The sequence below is a fragment of the Vicugna pacos genome, chromosome 9, assembly GCF_048564905.1.
Source record: "Vicugna pacos chromosome 9, VicPac4, whole genome shotgun sequence".
Taxonomy (NCBI): domain Eukaryota; kingdom Metazoa; phylum Chordata; class Mammalia; order Artiodactyla; family Camelidae; genus Vicugna; species Vicugna pacos.
The window spans coordinates 19994153-20018323 of NC_132995.1; the positions used below are offsets into that span (position 1 = coordinate 19994153).

The 24171-nt window shown below is 48.4% G+C and overlaps 1 protein-coding gene across 2 annotated transcripts; it reads right to left on the minus strand.

Moving 5' to 3' along the window:
• Positions 1-2361: 2361 nt before the first annotated feature.
• Positions 2362-12829, minus strand: POP4 (POP4 homolog, ribonuclease P/MRP subunit). 2 transcript variants are annotated; one of them, XM_006212205.4, is made up of 7 exons: positions 12600-12829; positions 10786-10838; positions 8830-9053; positions 7377-7454; positions 7135-7196; positions 5389-5490; positions 2362-4435 (listed from the first exon to the last, which is right to left on the minus strand). In XM_006212205.4, exons 1-7 carry the CDS (start codon positions 12604-12606, stop codon positions 4299-4301), a joined length of 663 nt encoding a protein of 220 aa, XP_006212267.1. In that variant the 5' UTR covers positions 12607-12829; the 3' UTR covers positions 2362-4298. The 2 variants fall into 2 exon arrangements, with proteins under 2 accessions (XP_006212267.1, XP_072823394.1); XM_072967293.1 differs by lacking the exon at positions 10786-10838.
• Between the last annotated feature and the right edge of the window lie 11342 nt (positions 12830-24171).

Sequence of the window (24171 nt, forward strand, 5' to 3'; positions counted from 1 at the left end):
CTTGTCCTTCACAGCTCAGGAAAAATTACCAAGAATGTTATTGACTCTAATTTTAATTTGTCTCGCACTCTTGTTAATGATGTCTATTTAAGACATCCATTAAAGGCCCATGAGGTTAATTAAATGGACAATTCCAATACAGTTCTATTAGACCCCTCTCTATTAAATTAATATTATAGACATTTAACAGATGTCTTAATTAGGCATTATCACTACGAAATGCAAACTAAATTAGAACTAAAGCCATTGTCCAGAAAGCAAGCTTTTTACCGGAATTTATGGCTTTGGGGGTGGGTGTTCAATGTTTACTCTTCAGAATCTGAGAGATCAGTCATTTGACAATCTTTTCCAGCATCCAGAAAGCACCATCCCAAGAGGACCTAATCTTAAATCACAGTCCAGATGTCAGAGCTGGAAGAGACTGCAGACACCATCTGGAGTCCACGATCCTCAAACACCAATGCCTGGAGGAACCAGCTGGGATCTTAGAGGAACATAAGGCTATCTGAGTCCCACCCCTGGAGTCTGACTGCGGCCCAGGATCTGGCTGCCTTTAACCTGCATCCTGTTGATTCTCATACAGGAAGTTCCAGAATCCCACTCCAGGAAACCCTGATTTAGTCTCATGGCCCCACTTGACAGATGGTTGACACTGAGGCTGCTAAAGACTTCAGAACTGGGTAAATGGATCAGAATTCCACATCCCGCCCCACGGATTAGAACCCTTCTAGCAGCTCCCACTATCTCTCCCCTCCCATAGGCAAACTGGGCATCTCCTGAGATTGAGACTGGCAGCTGTAGCCCCTTGGCCCTCCTTGCTTCTCCTCCTGCAGGTCCCAAAACCTGAGCCTCTGTGTGACCACACTCTTCACATCCCACAGGTGCCTGGATCCAGAGCCGCCTCCTCTAGGGAGCCTCCCTTGCCCATCCTGCCCGCCTGTGTGTGCATGTCCTCCCCCAACCAGACTGTGCCTGGCCCTAACTAGAGGACGACGGAAGAGAAGCTCAGCTGTTTGCAGAAATATAAGGGAAACTGGCACCCCCAGAGGTCCTGGTACTGGAGGGAGCAGGTGAACCCAAGTTCCATGAGCAAGTCATGGAATCCACTGGTAGTGGGAGCTCAGGGTCCGGTAGCTGGGCTGCCTGAACTGGCTAATGGTCCAAGAACCCCATACTGAGGCGTAGGAAGGCCAGGCCGACTGGTGTCTGAGGATGGGGGCCAGGCTGGGGGGCACAACCTGTCTGTCCCAGCTGGGACAGCTCCATGGCTGTCGTGGACTGAATGATGTCCCCCTCCAAATTCCTGTGTCAAAGCCCTGAGCCTTTAAGGAGGTAATTACAATTAAATGAGGTTATAAAGAGGGGCTTTGATCCTACAGGACTGGTGCCCTTGTAAGAAGAGGAAGAAACACTGGAGATCTCTCTCTCAGTGCACACAGAAGGCTGCGTGAGGATGAGCGAGGTGGCCAAGAAGAAAGTTCTCACCAGACAGCAATCCTGACAGCGCCCTAATCTTGGACTTCCAGCTTCCAGAACAGTGAGAGAAGAAATGTCTGTTAAGCCGCCCACCTGCAGCATGTTGTTACGGCAGGCCGGGCTAATACACTGGCCATGGCCCACGCCGCCTCCTTCCCCTTCAGGGGCTTCATGCCTCTTCTGCCCTAGAGAGGCTCTGGCCTGTCCTCTGTGGGCCCCGCGCTGCGGCTGTGTCCTCCACAGACCTGGCCCTGGGGAAGGTAAAGGGCTGGGGCCCACTCGCTCTCTGGGGAGGAGAGGGTCACCACACCGGTGTCTCCTGGCCCTGCAGCCGCCTCTGTCCCATCCCGAGGTTGGACTACATTAATCACTCTGCTGCTTCACGGGCCCTCCAGGCACAGGGTTCCCCTGTGCATGAAGGTTTAGACATGCGGCAGATTTAGCTGTGTCTCACCGGTGTCCTGTGTGTCTGAGGCCCCAGCTCTGCCAGGGTCCTGCTCTCTGGACAGTGGAGATGGGAGGGAGAGGACTGCAAAGTACCACACTGCCCTCCGTGACAAGCCCTGGGCCGCAGCCGTGGGGACACGGCCAGCCCTGATCCACTTCCCTGTGCAGCGGTCAGCACAGCTTCGTCAGGAATGCTCGCTCACAGCCAGCGCCCAGCACGGCCTGAGCTCCATTCACCCCATCTTCTGCCAGGGAGGACGGCATGGTCCTCGGGGCACAGGACCTAGCGACCCCTAAGCGGGCCACGGGGACAACAGGGCATCCCAGAAACCGGCATGTACAGCACCAGCTTCGTGGCAGGTGAGCGCTCTCACCGAGTCTCCTTGGGAGGGGGAGAGAAGTCTACAAACTAAACAGCTACTCACATGGAAACTTGAGTCTGCGCCAAATGAGAAACAGATTTCACACGGCAAGTGATTACAACAACTTTTCTGGAAAACAACTGCATGTTTACACAACACTGGCTGCCCTTCCCATCGCGGAGGGGTGGGTGAGAGCGGTGGGCTTTAGGACGTTACAGCACCTACGCTGGTACCACGTGGCACCTTCAGACAGCTGGAGCCGTCCTACACGGGAGGCGGAGATTTCCTCGGTGGGAACGCCGGTAAGAAGGGGACCACGCTGCGGACTTTGGCAGTATCTTCTCATCCTTGCGGTCACGCCCTCGTCAAAGGCGTGATGCTGGAGCTACAACGCAGGGTTTCAATCCCAGCTCTACCTCTGGCAGGTGGTGAGGCCCCGGGCAAGGGAGCGCTGTGAGCCCGAGTCTCCTTGTGGCTGCACACCGGGGCCGTCGCTGGGTCAGGCTGCCCTGCCTGAGGTGGTGCTGGGACTCGGCTCTGAACCACTGGCAGCGACGGCTAGACTGGAGAGAGCACCCAAGGAGACTCGGACCCTGCTGCCGAGGAACACCGTGCGCGGACGGAAGCGGGGTGCAGCCGCCGGGCAGGTCCGTGGGAGACTCTGGGCGCGCCTGGCCTTCGGGGGGGAGTAGAGGTACAGCTGGGCCTTCTTGCGCTCCTGCTGCAAAGTCAGTGTTTCCGCGTCCCTTCTCCACCACGGAGTTTCTCGTCCAGTGTGAAATGCGGAGAAAGCGAAGCCTCTGTCATCGCTGCTTTTCTTGTTGTGGAATAAAAAGCACGTGATTTGCTGCCATTTTGTCACCAGGAATGCTTCTGGCCTCACCTTGTTGGTCAGCAAACACTTGCTTGTCAAAAGCAAGGGGCGACACGACCTTCTGAGCCATGTGGTTCTCCCAATAGCAGACCTCGGAAGGCTGGTCCCTGCCCCGGAATCACCCGTCCAGTTGGCACTCAGGCCCTGCAGAGAAGGGCCCCATCTACTGGCCCACAGACACACTGCCACACAGGGCTGGGGGCAGACTGCAGAGCCAAGCCTTCCGGCAGCAAAAATGGAACAAAGGTGCCACTGCTGGGGACTGAGGCTTTCCTAGAACGTTAGACCTTGGGAAGAGCTGCAGTCTCATTTTGCCTTCAGCCTACCTTCCCCTGGAGCCTAACGCACTCAGGAATGAGCACACTCTGTAGTTTGAAGTGCCTTACACTGGAGCAACCATTAATAAGCACCCCTGGGCCCAGCATTCTGCCGCTGTGGCCTGCCCCAGTTTTCTAAACCCCGAATGGGCCCTATGTTACTTGGCGACTTCACCACTCATTCCTCTTCAACTTTCTTGAAAGAGCAAAGTAAACCTCAGGTCAAAGAGTTTGATGGCAGCCATGACTTCAAGTGACGTGTCAAAGATGAAGGGTACCCCTGACTCGTAAGACACGGTGCCTGCCGGCCGCTTCCACAGAGCAGAAGTAAAGGCAGACCCAGGCGCAGCCTCGGGCCTCCCCTTCCATCCTGGCTGTGCTGCAGGAATCTTTCTGTAGCCTGTTCATGCCCACATGCATATTTTACTATTACATAAACAACGGATTCAACATAGAACATTCCAAAAACACGGAAAAAGAAAAAAAAAAACCCAAATAATCCCACTATTTAATAAAAACTCAGTTAATCCCAGTATTCAAGTCAATGTGTTAATCCTGAAGTTTTCCGCCAAACTTTTCTCTCCATGGGAGAGACGCAAAAACAAGGGCACCTATAAAGACAGACCCCTGGCCCCCCGACCACTGTGCCCAGTACAGTGTATTCTTCCCAGATGGTAAACTGTCCTTAATTCTGATTTAAACTGGCTGGAGGTGGTCTGTAACCAGAATTGGCCTGATCATCTCTTTCTTGAACAGTGGGCATTCGTTCAGGGTGTTTCCAATTCTCAGCTGTCATAAACGATCCCTTTAGGCAGCAGGAGCTCACAGGTCAATCGTTCCCTTTGCTTTGAACTTCTTTGCAGATCGCTCGCTTGACCGCAGCTGGAATTTGCTCCCATAAATGTAGGACACAAAGCCATCGACCTCCACAGTGAACACACAGTTTAGCTTGGGGATAACTGAGAAAAAAAGCAGGAGAAAAAGGATGAGGAAAAGAATCTTGGTAGTAAGTTCACTTTTATGAAGAATATTATTCCTAAGATGTTCATACCAGAACATACGAAACGCTAATGGGAAATGGGGGAACCCACAGAGGTAACACACCAGGATTACAGAGGGCTATTCTGCCAAGAAGGCCAATTTAGTCACGTTTTACATATAACTCAACACCTAATTTTCAGGGTCAAAGGCTCTGAACCAAACTCCCAGAACCAGAAACTCTCAGAAAAACTGCCAAAAACAGGTCTTACCACATAACTTTCAGATGACGCACAGCTTTATGCTTATTGGGGAAACCTGTATACCACTTTCTGAGGTTTAAAATGAGAGCAGAATATATAGGGAAATGGAAGAAAGCAGCAAGAAAACCAAGCTCCAAACTTACAGGAACAAAAACCTCAGTGTGGTTTTGAAATCGGGGGTGTGGAAACCTCGACAGACCGGCTGCCCGCCCAGCCAGCACAGCGAGCCCCGGCACACCAGGCCAGTGGGCCCGCACTTGCTTCCCTGGAACCCGCGTCACCACCAAGGGTGCGGCTCCTCAAACTCCAGGGGCGGGGGCTACCTTAGCTTCCTCCCTGGTATCTGGCTACACCCACTGGGAGGCAGCAGCCTTTGGGCAGGTGAAGGGTCCCAGTCTGGGCAACAGACCCAGGTGTCTGGAAGCCTAGACAAGCAACCCTTCCTTCCTCTGATCTCATCTGCACCAGGCTGCTGGCTGGGCTCACGAGAGCCTCAGGGAGAGCCCTGGGTGCTGGGCTGGCCTCTGCAGGCCTGGGACATAAGATCGGCAGGTACCTACAATCTGTGCTGACTTGAAAGGCCAGACCGCCCCTGAGAACCAGGAGGAAAGGGCTGACAAATCAGCCGGGGTGTCGCAGCCCCAGGCACCTTCAGAGATCCAGTTCCGTACCTTTCAGGCGGTCTTCTTTAGTGATAATTTTGAAAACGTGCTTTGTTTCCTGTAGAAGGATTCCTGTAACGCCCACGTAAGAGGGGCATTTGGATTTTGTGACTGCAAAGGAAAAAGGTTGTTCAGGGCTCAGGCTTCTGCAGTGTTGAGGGAGCCACAGGCAGTCAGGCCTTCGGGAGCTGGGGGTCCTGGTCCCAACCCTGAGCCAGCAGAGGAAGGAAGAGCACCCAGAGGGGCAGGGGGAGGCGGAGGATCCTCAGCTGGGCAGGGGCTAAGTGGAATGAGCATCCAGGCTTCTCAATCCCTTGCAGGTGGCTTTGTAGCCTCCGGGCTGCTCTGATAAAGTGTCCTTTGGAGGGCCTGCAGCCAGAGGGGCCCTGGCAGTATAGTGGAGCCAAGAGGTCACATGTGCATCCAGCACCACCAAAGCCCACAGTCAGGTTGCCCTGGCAAGGCCAGGTCTCATTTATGGGACCTGAATAAACATCTGTCTTCCCACAACCTCCTGAATGGTGGCAAGAATGGCAGTTAGCTGCCACCACAGGCAGCAGGCCCTCGCCTCCCCCGACCCATGCTGCAAAGCAGGCAACACACATTCACAGAACCCCTGACATGTGCCTGGCACTGTCCTAGGGAGGTGAACAAGACAGTCCTGGGTTCTGCTCTCACGGACCTGCTGTTCTAATAGGGGGAAGGGTACTGTGTACCAAACCAGACAACTGTATTTTCTGATAGTGATGAGTGTTATGAAAAAAGGACAGGGTATGGGGGTGGGGGCAGGGTCACCTTTAGTGGTGGCAGGCCCCTGGGAAGTGACATCTGAGTAGGGACCTGGGTAACAAGAGTCAGTCTGTGAGCACACAGAACACTCTGGGCAGAAGGAAGAAGCAAAGGCCCTGAGGCAGGGACAGGTCTGGTGAGAAGCAGAAAGCTTCCATTGTGATTGGACCTGGTGCCCAAGGAGGCGGGTGCCCAAGGAGGCTGGACAGGGCACTTGGACCACAGTAAGGAGGCAGAAGGGACACAGCTTGATTTGTTATAAAACTTACACTCCAGCTGCCTGGTCAGGGGAGGGGCAGTGCATCAGGAGGCAGAGGGTTAGGCAGCTTTGCTGTAACCCAGGGGAGGCGGTGGTGGCTTAGGTCTGGGTGTTAGGACGTGCTGATGGGCTGGAGGTGGGTTTTGGCCTGAACAAGCAGGGCAAACAGCGGCACTACTATTAGTGGCGCTCGGGGGCACTACTAACAGTGATTCCTGGTGTTAAGTGAGATGGGGAAGACCCGGGGAGGCACTTATCGGCCGAGGGGCCCAGAGCCCTGTTCTGGGTATGCAAATTTTGCAGTGCCTACTGCACATCTGGCACTGTGTGTCCAGTGGACAGCTGGATTCAAGGAGTTCAAGGGAAAGGTCTGTGCTGGAGATGACAACTTGGGAACTGTTGATCCACAGCTGACATTTAAAAACCACGGGACTGTTCAAGATACCAGGCTGTGGGGAGTGCCATCAGCTGCTGTGCCCTTTGGGATACCAGCAGGGTCTCTGTGTGGAGAAGGTACACCGAGAACATTGAGAGTGTCCAACAAGTGGCCAGCACTGGCCAAGACAGCTACAGTCACCTCCCACCCTCAATGCTGGCGACGTGGGGACATCCGCATGGCAAGGAAAGTGTCTAATACCGTGACACAGCACTATGTTGCCCCGAGTGACTACTTGGGCATCCAGATGATGTGCTTTGAGAAAAATTACCTGAAACAATAGCGCCATGAAGATCTGCCTTCAAGAGCTTGGCCTGAATCATCTGTGGCTGCCTACGAGGTAAACAGAAGCCCTTAAAGCGTACCACGAGAAAGAATTCTGAAAGCAGCGAACAGGTCTACAAACTCCTGCAGCCAGGCGATGCTGACAGCAAGCTCTGAAGGCAGCATTTACAACGACCCTAAGACCTGGGCTCTACCTCCAAAGGGCAAGGCTTCAGAATTGCAACTCACGTGTCTGGTTTGAGACCATTGCACAGATCCCGGATGTACTGTTTCCAGAGTTCATGCAGAGGGAGAAAAAGACTGTACCTGTGGTAAAGTCAGAAAGAGGTAAAAAGTTGGGCAATGTGAGCTTGGGATTGTAACATCCAAAGAGTTATGCCAAGGATCATGACCCGGATCACTGGGGCCTGGGCGCAAATCCTAGTTCTACTCTGGATAACCTCCCTAGAATCCAGTACTTTCACCTCTCAAACCTCAGTTTCCTCTCTGGTAGAAACCTCTTGAGGCTTTTTTGCTAATGAGAAGAGGAAGGCGTTGCCTCTCTTGCCCCTTCATCCTTCCTGCTGGCTATATGCGGCCGTGACAGCTGGAGCTCAAGCTGACATCTGAGACCACGAAGCAACATCTAAAGAGGGTGGGCAGCAAGGATGCCCCCAAGGCTACACTCTCGGTGTTCTGATGGCCATGGAACTGCCTGCCACACCAGCCCAGGCTGGCATTCATCTGGATTTCTTTTCCTAAGACAGAAATAAACTTCAGTCTCACTTAGGCCACTGCTATTTTGAGGTTTTCTGTTACAGTAAGCTGAACCCAGTAAGCCTTCAGTAAACAGGAGCTGCTTGTTGTTGTAAGTCCCTGTGCAAGGTGACAAGTCTGTCTGGAGGGTGAGTGAGAAATAGTGGGGTGAAGGGGAGGGTCAGGTAAGAGGACCCCAAAGGGGCCTCCCTAGTGCTCTGTCAGGAATCCAGTCAACAAAGCTACTGGTTAGAGAAATGAGAGCCTCCAGCTCAACCCAAAGTGGACTCTGTCAGTGGGGACAAGAGTGGGGAACACTCGGGGCAGGCAGCAGTCCCTGCCTCCTCCCGAAGCCCAGCTGATCTTGCGAGAGGGGCCATGAGCAAAGCGACAGACTCTGTCTTGTGGGATGTGGGAGGCCACTTGTCTACAGACCTTGAAGAAAACCCTAGGAACAGTCCTAAGACATGCAAATGCTGAGCTGTGGCCAAGGAGGGATGGAGTGTCAGCTGCAGGGAGGAACGCATCCTCCCACAGAGAGTGACGAGTCTCTTTCAGCACCTTCTGAAACACGTGGGCAGTGCGTTCTTTGGAAATAAAACCCCAGTGGATGATTGTGTCTATTGCCATTAAAGGCTACAAAGAGATACATATTAAGAAATGTCAGTTCCTCTTTTTTCTAAGAAAACTGAAAGACAAATAGCCTGTTGCCATGGGCAACAGACCCACTTATGGAACAGGTCTCATTCCTTAAGGCTAGGACACAAGCCCAGCAGAAAAGCCAAACCCAGTCTGAATTGGTAAAGGAAGGCTGCCCCCTTGTGGCAGAAGTGGGAGAGGCTCTCTTAGCTTAAGTGGAGCCCAGGCTACCTAGACTTCCAAGTCCACACTCAGTGCTAGGAAGATCAAGCTGCTGGGGTGGAAAGGCAGGAGAGGCCTGGCATACCTCTGCTGCTCTGGCTTAATGTCAAAGAGCCGCAGCTCCCTCCGCTGCTTAGCAGAGAGGCCTTTGGATTTCTTTCTCTTTTCCTTCCGCTTCCGATGAGTGAAGTACTCCAGAACAACAGCCTTGCGTTGCAGGTGGTCCTCCCGGGCTTGCTGGCTCATGCGGGGCATGCTCCGCTTCAGGAAGGCCCTCACGAAGGCCTCGGCCCGCTGGCTTCCTGGGTGCTGCATGGGGATAAGATGGTGTGGTGCTCACTGCCCTGGCTGGGCTGCCCAGGACCCCAGGGCCACCCCCCTCCACCGCTGCAACAGCAGTTGGGCTGCCTTTGCAGACCCACCTATCGACCCACTGAGGAGCACCCAGCCTCTCATCTGCCAAGTGTTTGCTACCCACAGCTGGCCAGATATGAAAGTCACGCGCAAATGCCAATTTGTGACTGCCACACAAAATAGCCGTGTCAACCTCCAGCTTCCTGCCTCACTTCTCTGAGGGTATTCTGATGACAAAAAATAAGTAACACCATTATATTTGGAAGAAAAGACTTCTCTCATCCTTGGCAGGGAGGAAAGCTTGAGAAATGTATGAAAACAGTATTTAAACAGTCATGATCAGGGGAAGGCAAGCTCACAACAGAACCAAGCTATGGACTCAACAGAAATGACCCTAATACTAGTAAAATCAGCATAACCAAGTACTCCCGGTGGGCCCAGCCGCAGCAGGAAGGGATTCTGACACACTGCGATACTTTTTACTTGAGTACTGTAGTGGACGCCACATGGCTACTCTCCAAGTCTGCTCTGGAATCACTTGGGGAAAGAAACTGTCGGCGTATCTTAGCCCCACGTGTTCACTCTTTTCCACACAGAGCGGAGCGTCATATGACTGTGACTGAGCAGCTGCTCTGAGAGGACTTCCTGGCAAAGTAACTGTCAAAATTGTGTGTAATTCTTCAAAAAAACCTACAAGCATCCTGTCTGTCAAGTTGGAGTTCCACCAGCCTAGTCGTCACTCAGGTGTCTCTGCCTTCATGTCTGCCACAGCCCCAGGGAGCACGGTCTACTGAGGTCCCCCCTCTTGGCTGGGCCATTTCCTGAATCTCTGTTGCACTAACCAGTCTGCAAACACCTTGAGGCTAATGTGTCAACAATAATCGAGCTCTCCCTTCATGGAGGAGAATCGGGCACAGTGGCGGGTGGGAGGTAGGGATGAAGATAACACACAGTCTTCAAGTAGCCATGGACAGAAGGGCAGTCAGCTTCAGCTTTGTACTTTTAGTTGCATCACTATTATTACTGTAAAAGGATAATTATTTGATTCTTTAAATACCTAAGTGGTACATTTAAATACCCATCTTTATTTATATCTATTCAGTTTTTTATATATATATGTATATGCTGTATACGAGAAACTAATACAACATTGTAAATCAACTATACTTCAATTAAAAAAAGGAGGAAAATACCCATCTTTCATAGAGAAGCCAAATAAAGGTATATTAGTATTTCAAAATCTTAATTTCAAATTAACTCCCTCATTATGTCACCAGTGAAGCTTTTTCTAAACTCATAACGTATGTTTCTACCATCTAGATATAATCCAGAAATTACACTTATGCAATGTGATCTGCATGCTCTCTTCAGGAGTGAAGGGGGCACTATAACAAGGTCAAATGACAGTGCTCGCCATGGCAGGTTTCAGGTGGGTATAGTCTGGTGTCCCCTACACAGTGGGAGATGACACAGATCAAGAAGTCCCAGTTAACCAAACTTGACTCTGGTATAATGGGAAAGAAGGCCAGCAGAACAACAGATCTTGATTAAGCCTAACACATCTGCTGGAAATGTGAGGGGTAAAACGTGGGAGAGGACATCTAAAACACCACTAAAGGTTTAAAAGTCACTGAGTCATCTCTGTCATCACCTCTGTTGCCCCCTGACCTCCTGCCAAGCACTGTACCTGAACATCCAACTCTTTCGCCTCTTTCTGAGAAAAGGCATGGTAGATCACACCTGGGGGATTAAAGAAAAAAAAAAAAACAAAGCAAGAAATGATCATTCCTGTTGGCTATGACTGTAAGACCTAAAATGTTTATAACTATGAAAATAATGACACTCATTCAGAGATAGAAGAAGATGGGGTTAGGACAAAGAGCACAATCTCAAAGCCTTCTTGGATGTCTCTTGTCCCACCCTTCAGCCACACCATCCTCGAAGTTCCAGTGGTGTGCTCTAAAATAGTGCTTCTCAAACGCTAATGTGTATCAGAAGCTCTGGGATCTTATTAAAATGTAGATTCTTGGGACCCACCCTCAGATCCTGCATCTCTAACAAGTTCTCAGATGCTACTGCATCTCAGCAGACATTGCCTGGAGTTGCACTGGTTTAAAATACTGTGGTTAGGAGCCTGAGCAGTTGATCTAAAAGTCTAATGATGTAACTTATTTAAAAGTTATGTGGCGGGGCTTTCCAGGATGAAGATGATCAGAACCATTACAATTTTTTGACTGTTAGATGTCTAAGAAAAGACTTTCTCACATTTTAATATCTATGAAACTGAGATGTATCATACCGTTGATGGTGTCCTAAACTGATAAAATACGGCAGATCTTTCTTCAAGCTCAAAATATATATTACTCAATGTGGTTTCAACCTGTAAAAACTTTCATACTCCTATTTCTTAATTTGTCTTAAGAAGAAAACCACAGCACTGGAACAGAGCATGGGTGTGAATGGGATAAGAATGACATAAAGGCTTGGTTCAAGGGCCAAAAGACTGGAAATTCTGATTCACACTGCACTCTGTAAACTCCACCCCAGTTCCACTGTGCTTCCCCTGAGTACATATGAACAAGCAAACCAAAGTGGTTACAAGTTTTATATACAGAGTCTGGTTCTCCCGCAAATGGAAGATAGGGATTAAAACTTGTTGGTAGAGAGCAACTTGCAGGGCCTGGGACCCCAGAAATGACTTTGCACTGGTTACAGATGCCTAGCATTAGACCTGGAAGTCTTTTTTTTTTTACCCCCCTGTAATGATAGACATCTAACAGTTATTGAGTCCTGGTTACTTGCCATGATCCTGATTAAAAGCTACATATATTTTATCACATTATACTTTCTCAAGCATCCTTTAGTTATTATTCCTATTATGCACTGAGAAAACTTAAGTTCAGATACGCTGAGATACTTAACTTGATCACATAGGTAGGGAGTGGCAGAGGTGGAATTCAAAATCCAGTTTTAACGGTGTCACTCCCTTGTTTATAACTGTACTGGGTGCTTGCTCCCCTCTGCGGCACATCTCTCCTCTGCTCAGCTCCCAAAGCCTTAGGTTAGTGATATTACTCCCCAGCACGCTTCCTATGCTTTACATCAGTAGGGCTGTTCACGCACAGCATACTGGGCAGGTACCATTATCAATACCTTACAAAATTGGAAACCGGATTGCAGAGAGGGCCAGGGCCTTGACCACGCCACCCAGGGAGGTAGTGGCCAAGTCGGGCCAAGTCCTTGGGCCCTTCTCTAGCACCACTGAGCAGCCCCCTGAGGCAATCTGCCTGGGGCCAACTCTGACATCAATCCCTAGCTCCAAGACTGAGTCAGGCCAACTGGGACTCCGGGCCTCAGTTTCGCTTATGTAAGGCAGGGCAATTCCCACAGCAGTTCCGTTCGGACTCCGCAGCGACCCTTTTCACCCACCAACACCTACACCTAGTCTCCGACTCTCTACATCCACCCCTCTCCAATTTCGTGGCCCTCAACCCTGCTTACCCTTCATTCTCGGACTGCTTCCGGTGCGCTCTGCTGACGTCTCCTTCAGGCGTCGCTCACTCCTCTCTACTTTCTTCAGCAGCCCTCGATCACCAGAGCCTCTCCCGTCAGAGTTGGCGGTGGAGAGGTTCCTGTGCCCAAGGTCGCCCAGTAGGCTAAGTCGACAGACAGACACGGTCCCACCAGCAGCTCGAGTCGCAGACTCCCAGCTCGTGGATGGCGCCGCCCGTGACGTCACCGACGCGCGCCGACCTACGGTGGCGCATGCGCCTCGGGGCGGACTCCGCTGCTTGGCGGAGCACGGCGGTTCCGGCGGGGCTATCTGCGTGGTGCGGCTGTCTGTTTGTGTGTTTCGTAGGCGGGGGAAGGCCAGAAGCTGTAGGATTGGAGTTGGGGAGTATGGAATGCTTGTGGAGGCCTGGAATAGGGCGAGGCGAGCCGACGACTTGACGCGAGGGAGGCTGGGGACCAGGGGAGGGTGGAAATGGGACGGGGTGGGGGGTGGGGGTGGAAATGAGGTCTCTGGGGTTTCTAATCAGTGCTCTCTACAGAGCAGCCGAGGCACTGAAGTTGGGATAGGAGGCTTACATTCTTGCTTTGTCTCTGCTGCTAGCTAGCTGTGTGACCTCGCTTAAGGCACGTCCCGTCTCTGGGCCTCAGCTTTTCCCGTGTACTGTGAATGGGGTTGGGGTTGATGGTCTGTGAGTTTTCTCGAAGCCCGTAATATTAGTTCCTGTCAATAAGGTAAAAGGCAAGGACTTGATTATCACTCCCCTGGGGAAGGGTTCAAGTAGTGTGCCTGGAAGGCCTGGTGGAGACCTCTTAGAAGCTACGGGCGTCCTGTGCAGAACTGCAGCCTTAGCTTTTGCCGAGTGCTGGGCCCCGGCTAGGAGCCGTTCAAGAGAGAAAAGCAACGTGGTCTTTGTAGTAGTTCTCACCTTTCAGTATGATATAGCCTCCTTTTAAAGGAAAAACATTTCTCTGGGAACTCTGGGAGTATGTCCACGCATCCTGGTTTGAGAAACATTGGTTTAAGTTTCTTTGGGTGATGACTTGTGCCATTTTGATCGTAAACATATGACTGCAGGCCCTGAAATTGAGTGACTTGTAAAGCGTTTGCTTGGTATGTATATTACCATCAAAATAGACACACAGAATTGCACTGGCAGATGCCTGGCAACACTTGGGAGGCTATGGGACTAAGTTTGAGAATCTGCTCTTGGGGATCCATACTATGTGAACTACGAAATGCATGTTTTAAAATGGCATAAAACAGCAGAAGACAGCAAGAGTCAATTTCAGTGCAGTACTCAAGGGGGCCCTTTTGAACAGGACCTTTGTGATTACGGGGATAAGGGAGAAGGCAGACCTCTGTTCTGAAAGCTCTTTTACAGTTTTTAGGACTCTTAACTCCAATTGACCCCTTCTTGAGTAGCCAAGGCAGCCCTGGATGACTGCCAGTCTTCCCTAGAATTCCCTGATTGTGGTGGAGTGAGCACTCCCAGAACTGCAGTTTCTCCATAGTTCCCTGATCACTAGATCTTTTTAAAAGACAAACAAACCACTTTATTATCCTCAGGAAATACTTGTCTATGTATGCAGAGAGATACCTGTCCTCATAGGTATTGGTATTACTGTGATTGTCATTTAGCAGAGATTCCAAAATTACTTGAAAATAGTGGATTAAACAAAGTATGTGCTAATTAATTAGGTTAATTAAATGCATGAAAATCACAGGGTAAGCTTCAAAAATTCATATTCCTTGCCATCCCTGGAGATTATTTAGTTGGTGTATTTTTAAAGAGTGTTCCCAAGTGATTTTGTTGAGGATTAATTAAGTTTAGGAACTGCATAGTATGGTACATTTATATAACTTATATAACAGAGTACCAAGTGGTCATTAAACAAATTGCATACAATTTTTAAAAAGGTTGCAAAATATTACTGTATAAAACCAAATAGTATATACACAAATAGGATCGGAAAGAATTACAATAATATGCTGAAGGTTTCTGTAGCTGTGTAAGTGAACTTAAGAGAGATTCTTTTTTCTTTTTGTCTATTTTCTATATTTTAGTCAGTGAAAATAAGACTTAAAAAAGATTTTTTAATAGCTAGCAATGATAAGCTTTCAAACATGGATACATGTTTTCCCACTAGTGACCTTGTGAAAGTTCCATGGGAAGTCAAGATTTGTTAGCATCATTGCAGGTGACTTCCCCTTACCCCTGAACAACTTATTGTGAAAAACTTCAAATATACAGAAAAGTGGAAAGAATTCTATAGTGAACACCTATATGCTTTTAGATTGTAGGATTAACATTTGCTTCATTTATACAGGTTTCTTTTGCTTTAAGACATTCAGGCTGTTAGGTTGAGTACTCAAGAAAAGTTTCATATATAAACTGAAAGAGATTAAGCCTCAATAAATAAGTGCATAGTTATGAAAATTAGGACCCTCTATAAATAAACACAACTAAATCCACAGAGGTCATTTATCTAATAGCCTCTGATGATACAGTGGAAAAATATTATTTCTGCACTCCTTTTTTTCCACTTTTGGATTAAAGAAAACATTATTCCTAGTAGATTTTTCTGCTATTCTTTTAGGTGTGAGGAAAGGTAATAATCCTGAAGAAATGCTAACACATCTGCAATGAGAATGTGGACAGCTTTGTTTTCAGTGAAAGTTGTAATCCTCCAAGTTAAAAAAAAGTGTGTTATTTTAATTACTCAGCCATAAAAAAGAATGAAGTACTGCCATTTGCAGCAACATGGATAGACCTAGAGATTATATTAAATGAAGTAAGTCAAAGAAAGACATCATATTATATCACTTATGTGTGGGATCTAAAAAAGATACAAATTTTATTTAGAAACCAGAAATAGACTCAGACATAGAAAACAAACTATGGTTACCAAAGGGGAAAGGAGGGGAGGAATAAATTAGTTCGGGACAGGAAGGGAGGGATAAATTAGGAGTTTGGGATTAACAGATACATGCTACTATATATAAAATAGATAAACAACAGAGACCTACCATAGAGCACAGGAAACTATATTCGATTTCTTGTAATAAGCTATAAGGGAAAAGAATCTGAAAATATATGTATATATCTATGTATATGTATGACTGAATCACTTTGCTATACACCTGAAACTAGCATCGTAAATCAAGTACATTTTAATAAAAAATTTTAAAGTATGTTATTTTATATATTGTATATATATGTGTGTGTGTGTGTGTATACATGTGTGTCTATGTAGGCAAATTTTTCTTTTGTGTCTTTTAAATGATTAAACCTGGTGTATTCAAGAAGGATGAGGTTTGCTGCTTTTCTAAAACAGGATGGCCTTGTCTGTAACGTGGGGTTGACAGCAGTACCTGCTTCTTGGGGGGCTTTGAGCACCCAGTGAGACAATGCCCACTTTAAGACAGGGCTTGGCATAGACAGCACGGTTTGAGAGATCACAGCCATCATCATCTTCACCCATACAACGCTGGAACAGCCCCTGAGGCTCAAGATTATGAACTTCCCAGGCTCTGCTTTGCCATTGGTCTATATGCTGGTCCAGATGTGTTATATTGACAAGGGGAGCTTGGGGTAGGAGTTGGGGGTGGGGGTGCTGGACACAGCGGCTCCAGCGATCGTTCCTCAAGCTTAATAATGCCACTAGGAACTGCCCAGTCTAACGCAGTGCAAAGACTAGGCAGTAAGGTGCCATCGCTGATACTGGACTTTGCTGCTAGGCAAACCTCCTGCTGGGTAATTGGGTGCTTGGGCTAGAAGAAGCAAAGGACTGATGTTTACAGGAGGATGACATATCAGTCCCTTCTGGTGAAGATGCAGCACTGTGCTCTAAATCAATTTAAGACCAACCACTTAGTATTCTGAGCAGCAAGTGTAACAGAAAGTAACAAATCTGACTCCATATTAGATGTGTTTCTTTGGCTTTAACCCTGTGCCCTGTTTTCCAGGCTTAGTCTTGCCAGCTCTGCACCTTTTGCAAAAGAATGTTTCCTTTGGCCTGAAACGTACAGGAGAGCCTATTCTCAAGGCTCTGACCTTTAAGGATATTAACACTTCTGCACTTACATAAAGATAACAAGTTGCAGAACAGAAAATACTTGTTTTAAAGATTTTACAGGGGTGCCAGGACCTGACCCACATGGACAGCTACAAGAACAAAGAATTCCTACACCAAGAAGTTCGCAACAACCAACCACACCCCCTCCCCTTTTTAGTATAAAAGAAGCCTAAATTCTGATTTAAGTGTTATGGTCCTTCAAGACATTAGTCTGCCATCTTTTCGGTTTGCCGGCTTTCCAAATAAAGTTGCTATTCCTTGCCCCATCACATCTCCCGATTTATTGGCCTGTTGGGCGGCGAGCATAACAAGTTTGGACTTGGTAACACAAGGGCTGTATCACTTGATATATGTGACCAAATAGTTTTGGAAGCCAGGTTTCTCAGTCAACCTCCATGAGTAACTGCAAGGCTACCTTGATTTTGAATATCTGAAATACAGCCATAATGGATCCTTGCAGTTCCCTGAAGAAGCTTCATTCCGAACTGAACCCGCAGAGGAAAGCTTGGTTGGGGTTTTCATGATGCAGTGTCTGAATGTGCAGGAGCTCTTCAGGGTCCTAAGAGATCTCCACTGGATTTGTGGGGGTGATTCTCGAGGCACCTGCAGGATTTACAGTGAAATCACTGCAGGTTTGATGGGGCATGTGTGCATGAACCTCATATTTCCCTCCTGTTCTGCCCTGTGCTCAACTTTGGGAAAGCAATCATTGGCTCCAGGCTGAAGAGCTGTGTGTTTACATGTGTGTGAGGCCATTCTGGTCCAAAATGTGGGAGAGTGGGAGGGAGAAGGAGCTGGTAGAAAATCTCCCCAAACTGGCATTGGGCTGGATTGAAAAGCAGAGATACGTGATTTTATGGTGTTGGAGTCCCGAAGCCCTGCTGGAGGTAGGGACAGAGAGCCTGCTCCTGTCTCTTCTGTTTTTTTTTTTTTTAATATACACCATTCAGCTTAAGATGTTAAAAAAAACCCAAAAAAACCAAAAACACCCCCCCCAACCCCAGTATATATGGCACACAAAGGAGCAGGAACTGTGACTAATCGAGAAAAGAATGGTCACTAGAACAAAACCATAGATGACCCAGATGTTCCAGTTGAAAGACAAGGTCTTTAAAATGCCGTCATAAATACATCAAATAACTTACCTGAAAAGAGCAGCAAAATGGATGAAAAGATGAGGAATTTCTGCAGAGACTGAACTGAATTCTGAGCTGAAAAAGACTTTCTGTGTTCCCCGGGATGGCGAATGTGTTCAAACGTAGTGTTTTCGTAACTACTGAGAATATGTTCCCAGACCTCACACTCCCTTCTTTTTAAATCATCTGATAAATATTGATCTCCCACAAGCCCTGAGACCTCTCTGGGGCCCTGTGTCTTGCTTGTTAAGTGGAGGGAGCCCTGGGGACTCTTACTGGCCTCCCTGCAGCCCTTGTACCACCCTGTCCTAGACGGGTCAGGTCCTGGAAAAGGTTCTCTGTGTGCTCTGCTGGGTCCTGAGAGCCACTTCACAGGCCGGGAGCTCCCTGAGCGGCCTCAGGCATCAGATGGACATGGACCTTGCCAGCTGGGAGTGGCTCCACATTCAGGCTGGACTCTGAATTGTTTCCCATTTTCTCAGTACCCACGCCAACCCTCCTTTGTGAGGCTCCATCCTTGCCTGTCAGTGCCGTAACGGAGGCCTGGCCCCACTTTCTTCATGGTGCTGGTCCTCAGGGTGGTCAGAGCTTTAGGTGGGGGTGCAACAGCCCTCTGTGAGCTTGGAGTGGCTTCCCTGTTTGTCTCTGGTTTTGAGACTCAGTGGGGAACTCCAGGAGCTAAATGTATTGGAGGCTGGAGGATACGTCTCTGACGGACACCTGGAGGCCTGTGGATCTTTGCTTTTGGAGCACCGATGGCTGTGATAGACGCACCCACACTTTTCCCATGGGAGCCAAGAGGAGGGTCTCAGCCCATCTGATGGGGGTTGGGCAGTGGGAGAAACTGAGGGAGGAGGTGGCAGGAGGTGACAATGACAGGCATACTTCTGATTTTTGACAAAGGTGGATGATGCTTCTTGATGCCTGAGGAAGAATGGCTTGAATGCTAATTTGGCCAAATAACAAATATTGGCACTTATTATTTGTAAGTTTACATTCCTCCCACCCCACTCCACCCTCTGCCTAGGGGAAGTCTTAGAATCTTGGATGGTCTGCAGCAGATATCCTGATCTGTCACTAGATGGCAGCCTAACACAAGAATTGAATCAGTGGCTTGTCGCTTCTCCCTCGAGTCTTGGAGCTACTTCAAGACTGTTAAAAATCCAGTTTACCGGCCACTTCAAAGAACCGCAGCCCTTGGTACTAGAAACCACTGGCATCCAGGAGCTGGGATTATTTCTTTGTAAACAAATGACTTTGATCAACACCTTTCCTGCCAGAATGGATAGTTACAGAGCCAAGTGGTTTAAATATATATGATACAGGTTAAAAGGAGAGAGAAGTTATGAGACCCTGCAGAAGTGGCGTGATTGTCAGTGACATTCAGAAATTGATGGCGTGTCAACGAGGTGGAAGGAGAGGAGGTCCTGCTGGCAGGGCTCGCGGGGAGACCGTGGCCTGTTACAGGCTGGGCTGCTTGGAGGAAGGGGAGGGGTGGATTCCCACTCCTGCTGGCTTTGTTTGTTTTGGGCGTTCCTTCTTCCTTTTACTATGAAATGATTTTCTGCCCAATGACCTTGTTATTTGTGGAAAGAGACAGTCATATCCACAGAGAGAACAATACGACATTGGGCAGCGAGGTATAGACATGAGCTCATGAATTTCAGGTGACAAGTGTCCTTTTCTGTGTTTACAGAGGTAGAAATTGAGACAAAGGGAGCTGAAGTTACTTTGCAAAATTGCGACCAATTAAGCTTTCGTTATTTATTTTTTTTATGTTAGAGACTCCCTGGTGACATTTATTTGTGACATCTGGGTTAGGAACCACTTGATTGCAATTCTCCCTTCACCTTTTCAAGGGACAGCCAGCGCTTGTGGAGGAGAGGCCAGCAGGAATGGTAAACTGCCCCTTGCTATTGCAGGGCTGGCTGCCAGAATCTTGCACATCCCCAGTGCTTGGACACAGCGGAGTGCGGACAGCATCTGCGAAAGAAGGCACGAAAGACCGAATGTCTGAAATTAACTGAAAGGCTCAGAGAAGGCTGCTTCATTCTTGGGCAGAAGAGGTGACTTCCTGAGCACTGAGATTCCAGGAGCTCCCCTCCTGAACCCCCGCCGTGTAGTAACAGGCAAGCTCCTGCCCCAGGGAACCAGGCTGCTTCAAGTTCCAACAGTGGAGAGTCATTCTTTCTGGCAGAGCATCATTTTCTCAAGAGTTTTATTTAGAAATGCAAATACCCGCACTGAGGCTAGCAAACCGTGACAAGGCAAGCTCCTCACTGGGCAGCAGAGCCTTGACTAAGGAGTTGGGATGGAGTTGGGGGGGGTGAGGGCAAGGAGAGGAGAGAAAACGTGGAGAGACTTGGGACTTACAATGCGCTTGGTTGATTTCACCTTCTGTCTTCACAATAAAAACCTGGACTTAGAGTTCTTCCATCTGATATGGAGAGTGCTGAGAGCTTGACTTACCTCGTTTGGATGTAACTGGAGAGAAGCAAACTGTTTTCCTTCTTTATTACTCCCTGGCCTCCCCTCTGCTGAGGATCTTGTTAAACTGGTATGCGGAGGCTACTCAGGGGCAGGCGTGGCAGCCCTGCGGTGCCTGCCTCTTCTGTACAGTGGGCCACCCTGCTTCACCCAGCAGTGGCAGGCACGATACTCTGTTTGCCCTGAGGCTGTTTGCTTTAGGAGATGTCAGCTTCCTCTCCCTCCTGGAAGACACACAAGCTTTCCTTGAAAGCACAGAGCGGGAATTTCTCATTGGATTTGAAAAGTTATCTGTTATCAAGGCAGAATCCTGAACAGAGAACCAGCCCTGAGGCACAGAAGTGCTGCATGGGAGGCGCATAAAGTTATTTGGATGCTAAGGAGGACCTGCCTCTTTCCTTCCTTTCATTAGGTAGTTGATCAGCAACATTGATCAGAAAAAATTATGCCTTGTTGACCATATTCTTCATTGAAAAATCAATGACATTAATTTTTAGTACATCAAGACCTACATCAGGCACTAATTAGAAGGAATAAACCCGTTCAGTGTGTCACTGGGTGAGACCAAGGACAACGACACCCCTAAAAGTGTTGCCTAGTTGGTCAGCTGGACCCACCCTGGACCCAGCTAGCCCGGTCTGAGACCCCTTGTCTCGACCACAGAGGTTCTTTTTCCCGTTGGATTTGTGCAGCCAATAATGAAATCAATACTGACGCTGGAACAGCACAAGCTTTATTCAACGGCCAAAGAATGGAGGAGCGGAAACCAAGTTAGCAAATCAACTTCTCAACCCAGTTCGGGTGGAGAAATCAAATAAATAGGATGGTCGAGGGAAAAGGGAGGGAATTGGAAGGAGTGGGAGGAATATTCATGAGTTATCATGAGCATATGCATGAGGATAGGGGTGTGGTTTGGACCTAGAAGTGATGCAACTCTCTTTTTCAGTCCTTGTATGGGCTTGAAGGTGGTTGTCATGGCAATTGTCATAGTGCCGGTGGATGTGTCATGTAGCGCGCTAACTCTTTACAATGAGTGTGTAATGAGGCTTATGGTCCACTGGAAGTCAAATCTCCCGCCATTCTGGGCCTAACTGGTTATAACCAGTTCTTGTTTTTTTTCTCTTTGCAGTTTCCACCTGAAACTTAGTTAAGAGTAGTTGGTTTCCATTCGAGTGAGGGGGCGAGGGTATGATTCTAGGGCAACAGCCTTGGTAACAAAAGGGCACCGGGGAGATTTGATTTTACCAACCTATTCATCAAATAATAAAATGGTAGATGGACTCTGAAGACAGAGGTTGAAAAGTTGTTCCAATTCTCTGATGCTGAGAAGGACAAATGACTCAGCAGAGCTTAGAGCAGCCCCCACGCCTAGTACTCCAGGTACGAACCTCCTCTTTCTTCCCCGCCAGCACACATTTTATTTTCTAAGCCCTGTAGCTTGTCACCGTTGGGAGAAAACTGTACTTTGAAAGATGACAACTGTGTTAAGGCTTCTAGGGTTTTAGTTTGTGTCAATATATTGACTTTTGTAATGGCATGTTTTTTGCCTTTTGGTCTTGAAGGTGGGCCTGAGTTACTTTCACGAGAAATGCTTGTTATGGTGTGAGGGAGGGTGCGCTGTTCTGGGGGCAGCTGGCCAGGAGGTGGTTTAGGAGGCATTGGCTCCCCCGGCTCTGCGAATCTCGAGTGTCAGAGCCTCTGCTCAGGAGTGACCGCCCTGGTCTACGGCAGAGGAGGCGGTGCAGAGGAGGGGGCCACATACCGGGCTGACTTGCAGACTCTCATCCAGCCTGGTCATCCCTCTGGTAGCTTCTCTAGGCCCTGGTTTTTGCTGAAGTTTCTGGATTCTCGGACGCTTAGCTGGGGAGGTTTCTTCCCTGTGACATCTCACCTCTTTGCTGCTTTTGCGTGAAGTCAAATTATAACGATGGACTGTCTCACGACTCTTGGGCACGAGGCACCTTAACATAGCCTTCTTCCAACTGCCATTTTGACGTTAAAATCATTCAGAGGGCTTTTCAGCAGAAAGTATTGTTAGAATAACCAACTGTTATTTTTAATGAGATCAAAAAATTCCATTATTTGGGCTTAGATGAAATCAGAAGGGAATATCTTCAGATGATTTGACCAATCTGTTATTTAGGGCACCCTGAGTGGTTGGGAGAAGAGGTGAGGAGGTGAGGAGGTGAGGAGGTGAGGAGGGTTCCTGCTTCCTCGAGATTTAAAAAATGGAATAACCAGCCACCTACTGTAGATAATGTTGCTGTTCCCCACCTGGTGACAGTTGGTGTTCAGGGTTTCCTGGCCTTGAGAGGCCCATGAGTGCTGTAGGATAAATCAGTAGTTATGAGTGTATCCTGGGAACACTTGGGGGTCAGGATTCCAGGCTGCCTGCTATGGATTAAATTGTGTCCCCCATCCACCATTTCATATGTCAAAATCCTAATCCTAACTAACTCCTGCTAAGAAAAAAGATCCAAGGCATTTAACTTTCTTCTTAAGAGATTCCTGTATATCCCCCCCCAAAATATAAAAAACTCAATAATGACCCTTTATCAAAATACCTTCCTGTGCTCTCAGTGATGTTCTTCTGTAGCTGAAGACATATGTAATTTTCCTACTGAAGAACCATCAGGGTAAAATCTGGAATTCGAGGGTCTCCTGTCAGGAACTGTAATGGGTCTGAGATTGTACCCAACTTGCGAGATAACTAGTTAGCATGCTGTAGTATTATGGGTGTTGGCAGGAGACACAACAGTCCTGGGTCAGCAGAAGGACTTCATCCCCATGGCAGTAACAATAGCCAGAGAATGAGCATCTTCTTGTTCAAGTTCAATGCAGAGGCCAGGTGCCACCTGCATACACAGTGGGTTGGGTTACAGGCGGGGAACAGTCAGGGTCGCTGAGTTTTTACAGTGAGTAGTCAGCACGCCTGCCCTTCACTCCAGAGGGAGAGCAAACCTTTCTCTGTCCTCTGAGGCTGTTCACTATATAAACATCCTTGCAAAGATAGTCCTGAACAAAGGCTGATGGTGCCTCTGCTCACCAGATGTACAGAAATGTGAGGGGTCCATGAGGAACTGTCTCCCAGCATCTCTCCCAAGGGCTCTGCGTTGACACCTTGGGGACTGGCAGGCGGTGGTGGGCATGTATGGGCTGTTTGAAGCCTGTGACTTGGCAGGGACAGTCGACAGACATATGCTGCTGATCTGTGCTGCAGTGAGGTCCTTCTTGGGGTATTGAGGTTGCCCGCTGGACACAGTTTCCTGAAATTGATTGCATTGACTTATGGATTCTTTTGCAAGTAGCTGTTATCTCTGCAAGAAGCAGCCCCTGAATCTTACCAAATGTGTTGATATCTGATTTGCTGGGTTCAGATATTCTCTGTTAATTAAAGATCTGCATTTCTCATTTTGAGTTATGGAAGGGGGTTGCTGGGAGAAGGAAGTACTCTGTGCTCACAGGGTTTCTTCCCTTCAGAAAGACAGAAATGTAAGTCAATCTGGTGCATGTGTATTGAGCCTTTACAGTGTGCAGGGGATTTGGCTATATAAAGAGGCAGAGGGCATTAATGACACCGTGGTCGCTACCCTCTAGAAGCTTCCATCCAGCAGGGAGGGGTCATGGCACTGAGGGAGAACGAATCCTGCAAATATGAGGCACATAGCAAGGAGACAAGACTTGCTTATTTGCAGCTGCAAGTGGAGTGATACTAGTTAATACTGCATAACAAGCTACCCCCAAACTGAGTGGCTTAAAAGAAATGTACTGTCTCAGCTTCTCTGGGTCAGGAACTTGGGGGTGGCTTAACTGAGGAGTTCTAGCTCTGGACTTCTCACCTGGCAGCCCAGACGCCAGCC